Source organism: Aegilops tauschii, chromosome 3, assembly GCF_002575655.3.
Source record: "Aegilops tauschii subsp. strangulata cultivar AL8/78 chromosome 3, Aet v6.0, whole genome shotgun sequence".
NCBI lineage: Eukaryota > Viridiplantae > Streptophyta > Magnoliopsida > Poales > Poaceae > Aegilops > Aegilops tauschii.
In genome coordinates, this window is record NC_053037.3 from 400,422,806 (window position 1) to 400,432,115 (window position 9,310).

The 9,310-nt window shown below is 48.4% G+C and overlaps 1 protein-coding gene across 1 annotated transcript; it reads left to right on the plus strand.

Annotated features, from left to right (window-relative positions):
* The first annotated feature begins 6,850 nt into the window (after positions 1-6,850).
* On the plus strand, positions 6,851-8,645 carry LOC109766175 (FBD-associated F-box protein At4g10400-like). The gene is made up of 3 exons (XM_020324940.4): positions 6,851-7,737; positions 7,835-7,990; positions 8,127-8,645. Exons 1-3 carry the CDS (start codon positions 6,925-6,927, stop codon positions 8,520-8,522), a joined length of 1,365 nt encoding a protein of 454 aa, XP_020180529.1. The 5' UTR covers positions 6,851-6,924; the 3' UTR covers positions 8,523-8,645.
* The last annotated feature ends 665 nt before the right edge of the window (positions 8,646-9,310 follow it).

Below are 9,310 nucleotides of genomic sequence, written 5' to 3' on the forward strand. Positions count from 1 at the left end.
TGTCCCCTGTCTCATGTTACCATCGACCTTAGACGCACAGTTCGGGACCCCCTACCCGAGATCCGCCGGTTTTGTCACCAACAAGGGGGAGTTCTAACTCCCCCATACCCATTCAACTCCTTTTCCCATGTCGTCTCTCTCTCTCTCCTGCCCAACAACGGTGCCGGAGGACCTCGCCGGATCTCCGTCTCCGGCCGCTCTCCTTGCATTCCGACCGGTGGGATCGTTCCCCACCTCGCCCTCTTGCCATGGAACAAGGTTTCTCCCCGAATCGCTCGCTCTTTGCTTCGTTGTTTTGTCTTTAGGTTTTGGGGGAGATGCATGTTGTTCTAGAGATTTTAGGCCAAATCTTTGCAAGAGTAGGATGGAGGGAGTAGTAGTGCTGTAGAGATGCTATTTGGTATGTTGCCACACGGAATTTTTGATCAACCGTAGTACCGCTCCGCTGTTGCGGTTGTGCCTAGATCTGATTCATCTCAGATCTGACCCCAAGCGGTACTACCGCACCTCCCGTGCGGTACTACCGCTCTGGCCGTTGTCGCCTCCTACGGTACTACCGCTCCTCAGGAGCGGTACTACCGCGCGAGGCGCGGAAGTAAAAATTTACTTCCGCTCCAGGCGCGATACTACCGTGCCATCCTAGCGCGGTACTACCGCGGCTGGAGCAGCAGTAAAATTTTAGTTCCGTACCATGGTGCGGTACTACCGTTGAAGTCGAACCTTCCCTATGGCAACTACCCAATGTTGTTTCTACATGTTTCATTTGCTTTGCTGTGGTCTTTGCATTGATCCTTCTCGCTTCTCTTGCGTGTTCTCGTGTTTTGTGTCATAGGTGGTGGCTCAGGTTCCAATGTCCATCGGTCGAATCTTGTCCGCGACACGGGCTCGAAGCGTCTGCGCAACCAAGATGAAGCTCCAGAGGGCTCCAATGCCCCCAACGTAGAACCAAGACAACCGCCACCAAGAACAAGGAACCATCAATGGGCATGGATGAGATACCACTGGCTGAGTTTGTCACTCAGAGGAAGATCAACCCCTATGTGAATCCCCATGCAAACTTCAGAGGGAATGACTTGTTCTGGACCAAGCAGCAGAATCTTATCTATCTAGATGTGATCAAGGCCAAGCAGAACATCTATGTGGACGTGCACTGGATTGACATGAATCATATGAGGCAGGATAAGCACCGTGTCTATTTTGGTGAGGCTTTGGACTTGGTGGAGCAGTTTGGCGTTGAGGACGTGATCTCTTTCCACCTGGACTTTGACCCTGAGATTGTGGCTCAGTTCTTTGCTTTGGTCCACTTCCATCCTGTTGAGGAACGGACCATGACCTAGATGACCAATGGACAGCGGATGACTGCTACGTGGAAGGACTTCATGGATTTGCTACAGGTTCCTGATGAGGGGCTCAACACGCTAGTGGGTGTTCGTCCTCATGCCAACCCCGAGTCCGCCAGCAAGAACAAGCTTCAGCCCTACTATGTTGAGAAGACGCTTCCTAGTGGCAAGAAGGCGTGGGTGCTGAACTCATTCCTTGACACCATGCATCGGATCTTCCGCAACTCCCTCTTTCCGCGCATTGGTGACAAGGATAAGGTGCATGCCTATCTCGTGGATATGATGCTCATTTGTGAGGAGGCGTGTCGTGCTCAGACGCAACCACTTGATGTCTCACATATCATGTGGTGTGAGCTATGGTTTGCAGTGTTCAACCGTAAGGTTCCCATCTATGGACCATACATGTTTCTCTTGATCACGAAGACTTGGGAGAAGCTCTATCCCGATGATGAGTTTGTTGCCCCTAACTGGATTCGTCATGAGCCCATCAAGCTCTGCATCAAGAGCCAATGGGCTAACACCACTACCCGTGTTGAGGCAGCGGCTGCTACAATGGACGTCGATGAGGATGAGTTTGAGGAGGAGGAAGCGGATGACGACAGCTCTGGTGGATACTCGCCTTCATCTTCTGAGCCGTCTTGGGGCAGTACAGGACCCATGTTGCTTCCAAGGAGAGTCGCCGGCGAGACAAGAGGATCTTGAGGACTTTTGGCGAGCAGGTATCCAGCGGATCTGAGACGCACATCACCCCTGAGGCTGAGTGGATGGCGAAGCAAGGTTACCAGTGGACTGAATCTGAGGAAGAGAAGAAGGAGACCATCCCCGCTGTCGAGTCCGATGAGGAGCGCGACGAGTGACCGCGTCAGCCTGAGCTACCACATGTGTCGTAGGTGTCCTCTCTGCCTTTTTGGTGTCTCGATGCCAAAGGGGGAGAGAGTGTAGGATTTGCATCTTATGTCGTGTTGTTTTGCTTTGTCGCTTTGCTTTCATTCTGTTGGACCTCGTTCGCTTTGGTTTGGTTTGTGCTTGTAAGACCAAGTTCCCTATCATATGGTGTAAGACATATGCACTCTAGCGTATCTTATTGTCTTTCATGCTTAGTAACCCGTGAGCGTATGCTATCTTGTGCCAGTTACTTTATGCTCATAGTTATTATCTTGCCTGCTTGCTTAGTGTTAGTTTTTTTTGCAAGATATGCCTTGTCTATAAAATATAGGGGGGGTGTTGATCCTAGTATGTGTGTCGTGCAGTCCAAAGCACTTCTCTAGAGTGCACACATCTAGGGGGAGCCCGTCTATATTTTATAGATGGTGGGTTTGTCGTTGTTTCATTTTATATCCCTTTGTGCAAATCCCGTATTGTCATCAATCCACCAAAAGGGGGGAGATTGTAAGGGCATATTTATCCCTCAGTAGTTTTGGTGATTGATGACAATGCTTTTGCGGACTAATCGTGTGCAGTGAGCATTTCAGATATACCATGTCTAAGCACAAGACGATTTGGTGCCTCTCGGAGCTTATTGAAGGCGACGTTTCTCTACGTTTCTTTTCGGTGGATTTGAGTCGTAGGAAAGCCATACTATTAAGAGGGGGTCCGCGTTGGAAAGGTTTGGGTGGAATCAACACGTACACGTCTGTTCCTTTTTGCACCACCTTTCCTTTTGGCTCTTTGGAGCATCCTCCGTCTCTCCGTGTCTGTGCAAAATGAAGGACTCCTAGTGTTGCTGATCTGGGGCATGCGGTAGTACTGCTCTTCGGAGCGGTAGTACTGCAGGCTCTTGCGGTAGTACCGCTCCTTGGGAGCGGTAGTACCGTGGCCTCAGGCCAGGCGCAGCTGCTCGAGCGGTAGTAGGGCGGATGTAATTTTTTACATCCACGCCCTACGCGGTAGTACCGTGGGCTCTGGCCAGGCGCAGCACCATGAGCGGAAGTAGGGGCGGATGTAATTTTTTACATCCGCGCCCTACGCGGTAGTACCGCTCCAGGCTTGCGGTAGTACCTTGTCGGATTTTTGCATAGATCAAAACTCAGCGGAAGTAGTCACGGATGTATTTTTATATGTCCGTGCCTTCCCAACCTAGACTAGTCCTGCCTTGCGGTAGTACCGCAAGGGGGCGCGGTAGTACCGCGCCAGCGGTTCTACCGCTCCCTGCCTTAGCGCATCTGGGCTGGTTCTAGCCCCTATCATGCCAGCGGTAGTACCGCAGTTATTCGCGGTAGTACCGTGGGCCCGTGCGGTAGTACCGCTTGTATGGTGCGGTAGTACCACGTGTCGCAGGCTGAGTTGGTGGATAACGGTTGGATTTGTTCTTTCACTATATAAGGGGAGTCTTCTTCTCCGAGTTCACCACCTCTTCCATCCCCAAGCTCCATTGTTGCTCTAAGCTCCATTTTCGCCCGATCTCTCTCCCTAGCCAATCAAACTTGTTGATTTTCTAGGGATTGGTTGAGAAGGCCTCGATCTACACTTCCACCAAGAGAAATTTGATTCCCCCACTAATCCCTTGCGGATCTTGTTACTCTTGGGTGTTTGAGCACCCTAGACGGTTGAGGTCACCGCGGAGCCATATTCCATTGTGGTGAAGTTTCGTGGTGTTGTTGGGAGCCTCCAATTAAGTTGTGGAGATTGCCACAACCTTGTTTGTAAAGGTTCGGTCGCCGCCTCTAAGGGCACCAATAGTGGAATCAGGGCATCTCGCATTGTGTGAGGGCGTGAGGAGAATACGGTGGCCCTAGTGGCTTCTTGGGGAGCATTGTGCCTCCACACCGCTCCAACGGAGACGTACTTCCTCTTAAAGGGAAGGAACTTCGGCAACACATCCTCGTCTTCACCGGCTACACTCTTGGTTATCTCGTACCTTTACTTGTGCAAGCTTATATTGTGTTGTTCCCTTGCTTGCTTGTGTGTTTGTTGTTGTTGCATCATATAGGTTGTTCACCTAGTTGCATATCTAGACAACCTACTTTGATGCAAAGTTTAAATTGGCAAAGAAAAGTTAAATTTTGTTAGTTGCCTATTCACCCCCCTCTAGTCAACTATATCGATCCTTTCAAAGTTATGATGGGAGGTCATGGTGCTAGGGGAGAGGGTGATGCAGGGGTGCACGATGACCAGTCGAGCAGCCTCCGCCGGGGGCGATCGAGGTTCCTCATGGTATGCCTCCTTATGGATAACACTACTCAACCCATGGTGCTGCCATATGGCTTCCTAGGGGCGCTGTTGTGGGGCTTCCTGGGGTCTTACCCTGCATACCCACTTCCTCCTGGTTTCCACCGCAACAACTAGTGGATTGCTTTGAATCAAGATCAGATGTTGCAACATCAGAACCAGGGGCAAGGTTTCTAGCAAAATCCCAATGTGCAGACAAGGAGAAGAACAAGAAACCTGCAGCCAAGATTGGTGGTTCTTCAAGCAATTCTGGATCCGATCATACAATTTTAGGGACTAAATATACAGATTATGCTCAGGTAGCGTTCTTCAATTGTTGAGAACCTGGTCATCCCCCAATCACCATCGAAAAGAGTGTTAACTCCTATGGGAAATAATCTTCTCTCTTAGGTATGTGACCTTATCGACCCATCTTCAAGAGAGTGGGACATATAATTGGTGAATCAAATGTTATGGCAAGTGGATGGTCAAAGGATACTAGCTATTACTCCCCCATGCATGAAATGACAGATTTTGTTGCTTGGAGTCCTACCAAGACGAGTATTTTCTAAGTTCATTCAACCTACCAATTGGAATGGGATGGCCAGTTTGAACATAAGTTTCAAGCCTCCATGGGCTCGTCAACTCCTGATGAGACAAGGAATTTAGTTTGGAGTCTACAATGCCCAGCAAAAATCAGAATATTTATTTGGAGGGCCCTTCACAATATGATCCCTTCTAGGGCAATCCTGGCAGCAAAACATATGATGGTTAAAGTGCACTATCCCGCGTGTAATCTAGGCCCAGATAATATCTAGCATTTCATTTTCAAGTGCTCAAAATCAGTGGACGTCTGGAGGGAGATGGGTTTACATGATGTCATTAAAGAGGATGCTCAAAGTATCTATCATGCTAGGAGGTACTACAATACTTGTTATGCATGGAGGACTACGAAATTCAGATTCTAGGACTGCCAAAACGAAGGGAAAATAGGTGGCTACTACAATGTGGTACATATGGGTCGAATAAAGGAAAAATTACCATGGACAGGATAGTTAAAACCCCTCACAGATCAATCTCGCGGTACGTGGCCTCTCGGCGAATTTCATCATTGCTTGTATGCCGAAGGCCAAAGCCCGTATGTTTGCATGGAAGAAACCTAGGTCTGGTTATATGAAACTAAATGTGGATGTGGGATCTGACTATGATTCACATGAAGGGTCTGTGAGGGTTGTTATCCAAGACCAAAATGGAAATTTTGTTGTTGCAACAAACCAAAAAAATAGAGATTTGTTATGACTCTTTCACAGCTGAGACCTTGGCGGTGAGATTGGGTCTGAACCTCGCACAAACTGTGGGTTGCAGTAAGCTTGAGATCAGTTCGAATAACTCAAACGATGGGAATTCATCCACAGTAGCTAATGCGACATTTGACAATTGTTATTTCATGTCACTTGATTTCAATCATGTGATATATGATCATTGTAATAGAGAAACATAATCAAGTAGCCCACGAACTAGTTAGGATGACTAAATTTTCTCCTTCTTTTGTCTAGATGGATTCCGTATTCCGCACCGGATGCGGTGCTATCCCATCTTGTAAATGATGCAACAATTCTTGTGAGTGAATAAAGGAGAAGTTTGTCAAAAAAATTGTATTTTTAGAGAATGTCATCATGGCTTGCTTTATTGATTTGGTAAAATAGTTACATCGTTTACCAAGGCATCAACCAGGAAACCTGGGGGTTCATCTACCGAATTACAAACCTAATTATGATCAAAAGAAAATTTAGCAATCTTATGAGCTACCTCGTTTGCTTCTCTATTACAATGCAAAAAATGAACAAATCCTATCATACCAGACAAAGTGGAGCATTCTACATAAATTGCCGATGCTCCGTTCCAAATTATGTCTTGTCCTGAGCAAGCATTAATCACCTACATCGAATCAGATTCTATTTGGATGAAATGAAACCCCATATCATTAGCTAACATCAACCCATTTCTCATAGCTAGAGACTCAGCCATATGTGCATCAACTACATGGGGCATTGGAGAGTAGGAGGCCGCCAAGAAGACCCCGTATTTGTCTCTGATGCCTGCACCCTTGGATCCTCTCAACTCATCAGCCAAAAACGATGCATCCATATCAAAAAAAAGTGTGTTGATATAGCTCGTGGTTTCGTTTTCTGTTTTTTTAGCAAATCGTTTTCTGTTGATGGAATCTCGAAAAACCGGCCTTTTTTACGAGATTATTAAAACGGGCCGATTTTTTGTTTTGAGGAGATTGAAACCGGGCCATCCTTGGACCTGGAGTCCTACACGGATCAGCCTTTACCTAGGATCTGAAGTCGGTCCACCGCCGCCCCGGCGCAGCAATACCTAGGATCGCACAAACCCCTAAAAAAAAACCTAGGATCGCACAAATTCACCGGAGATGGCGGCCGCCGTCGGGGACGACCTCTTCCTCGACCGCCTCAGCGATCTCCCGGACATCATCCTGGTGACCATCCTCTCCCGCCTCGACATGGACGAAGCGGCGAGGTGTTCAATCCTCAGCTCTCGCTGGCGCCGCCTCTTCCCATCCACCCTCCTCGATTTCAAGGCCGGCGGTATTCGCCGCGACAGGGCCGTCGAGGCCGTCACCTCCATCCTCGCCGCCCACCCCACCGAGCCCGTGCGCTCATTCAGCACGTACAGGCTCTCCTTCCGCCGCCAGGACGAGGACGCCGTTGACGGCTGGCTCCGGGATCTGGCCAACCGCGGCATCGAAAAACTCGTCCTCTACTTCAACGAGAAGCGCCAGCAGAAGGTCCCGGAATCCCTCTTCGCCTGCGCGTCCCTGAAGCGCCTCAAGGTGATTAACGGCACCTTCCCTGACGCCACCGAGGCCGCCGCATCCCTCGCCGTCCTCGCCAAGATCGACCTGTCCGACGTCAAGATCTCCGAGGACTCGCTGAACTCCCTGCTCTCGAACTGCAGGGCGCTGGAGCGCCTGAAGATCACTTCCATCAGCAAGTGCGACCGCCTCCATGTCCGGTCTAGGAGCCTCAAGGTCCTGAACACCAGTGGCGACTTCAAGGAGCTCTTCATTGACGACGCTCCCAACCTGGAGCAGGTGCTCGGCTGCTACCTGAACAGCAGGTCGGTCAAAATCATGATCGCGCACGCTCCAAAGCTGGAGTTCTTTGGCTACACCGGCATGAACAACGAGATTGAGTTTGGAAACACCAAGTTCACCAAGTTCAGGGTAAGCTTATATAATTACTAATGAAGCAACCAAAAATTGACCTTCCAATCGCTTCCTGTAAATACTTAATTGACCATTCTAATTGATGCAAATCCAGGAAAAGAATATTCATGCTGAGACCATTATGCCAAGCCTCAAGACACTAGCGGTCGACCTGATGCACACGCCGGACGGACACATCAACGAACATTACATCAACTGGTTTATGCAGCTGATCAAGGTGTTCCCTTGCTTGGAGACGATCTACATCAAGGTAAATTGTTCTGACTGGTCACTGAATTGTTTATATCAGATATCTACTCCATGTTGTCCCTTGCAATGATAGACCACGCATGTTTGCCCAAATTCGCATTGGTGGATCCTATTCCTGATTGAAATTTTTGTAACAGTCGGACTCTTGGTCCGAGGCTCGTGACAGCTCCCCGGGGTCGTGGGACGTCCTAGCATCCGTTCCTTGCATGGACAACCACCTCGAGAAGGTGGTGTTCGAAGTTTACCGAGGACAGGAGTGGCAGAGGGACATGGCCAAGTTCCTTCACGGGAGGAGCAGGTTCCTCAAGACCATGGAGTTCCACTGCATGGACGATACTTCAAGAGAGGATTATGGCAGGGCTCCTACTGAAGAATGGGTGAGGAAGCAGCAGGAGCTCTTGTGCCTCGACAGCCGGGCCTCGAGAGATGCTCGTTTCCTCTTTTTCAAGAGTCAGCTGGTGGTCAACCATCATGAGTTCAGCCATAACGAGTCGTACCAGAGGGGTTATTATCGTGACATGTATAACCTTTAATAAGGAGTCTGTTATCTGCATAGAGTTGGCACACTTGAGTTACATTCTTCATTGTGGTTTTCTTATAGCGACTTTATTGTGAAAATTGAGAATTCAAGATAGACGGTGTTTCTTGTTGTCAAATGTGGCTGAAGCATAGGGAGTTGGCCTTCTTATTAAAATTTAGGATTGCCTATAGCGCAGTTGCCTGGTATATTTTCTAAGGGTGCGGTCAATTTGGCTCGTCGCTTTCTTCAACCTCAACCCACCATAGCTCCGCGTCTGCCATGGCCGCCTCTCACTAGCTCTAGGCTCGAGTGAGCATGAATCATGAGGAAATTGCTGGAAAATTGACTGTGATTCAAGCAAATCTGGGCTACAGAAAATCTGCATAAAATTGTATACAGGGCCCTCAGATATCATCAGCTTGGACATGGAGTAGAACTTTCTGAATCATTTGTCACACCCGGTTGTCAAACCCGGTGGTGCTTTATTCATTATTTTCCAAGTACTGATTTGCTATGAACTTGCAACTTGCAAGCGTGTACAAACTTAACAGTCGGTGCAACAAATCGCCCCGGATTTCACAGTGACATGTTTCAGGTCGTAGCAAGGTTTTGGTTACCAGTCGAAATTTCAAGATTTCCCATGGTTACCGTGTATTTCCGTGCCCCTCGGTAAATCCACATACCGAGCAAAAAATACCATTATTTTTGAAAATTTTGAATTTTAACGCTCGATTTGTAGTAAAGTGCCTAGGATCTAATTAATGCAAGGAGAGTTGATTCTGACGTGTTCATAGCAACCTA

What these genes read in the sequence shown, in the direction of transcription:
- LOC109766175 (XM_020324940.4), top strand. Translation starts at nt 6,925, where the DNA reads ATGGCGGCCGCCGTCGGGGACGACCTCTTCCTCGACCGCCTCAGCGAT. An exon ending in CCAAGTTCACCAAGTTCAGG is followed by an intron (nt 7,738 to 7,834) that starts GTAAGCTTATAT and finishes ATGCAAATCCAG; the next exon opens with GAAAAGAATATTCATGCTGA. An exon ending in TGGAGACGATCTACATCAAG is followed by an intron (nt 7,991 to 8,126) that starts GTAAATTGTTCT and finishes TTTTTGTAACAG; the next exon opens with TCGGACTCTTGGTCCGAGGC.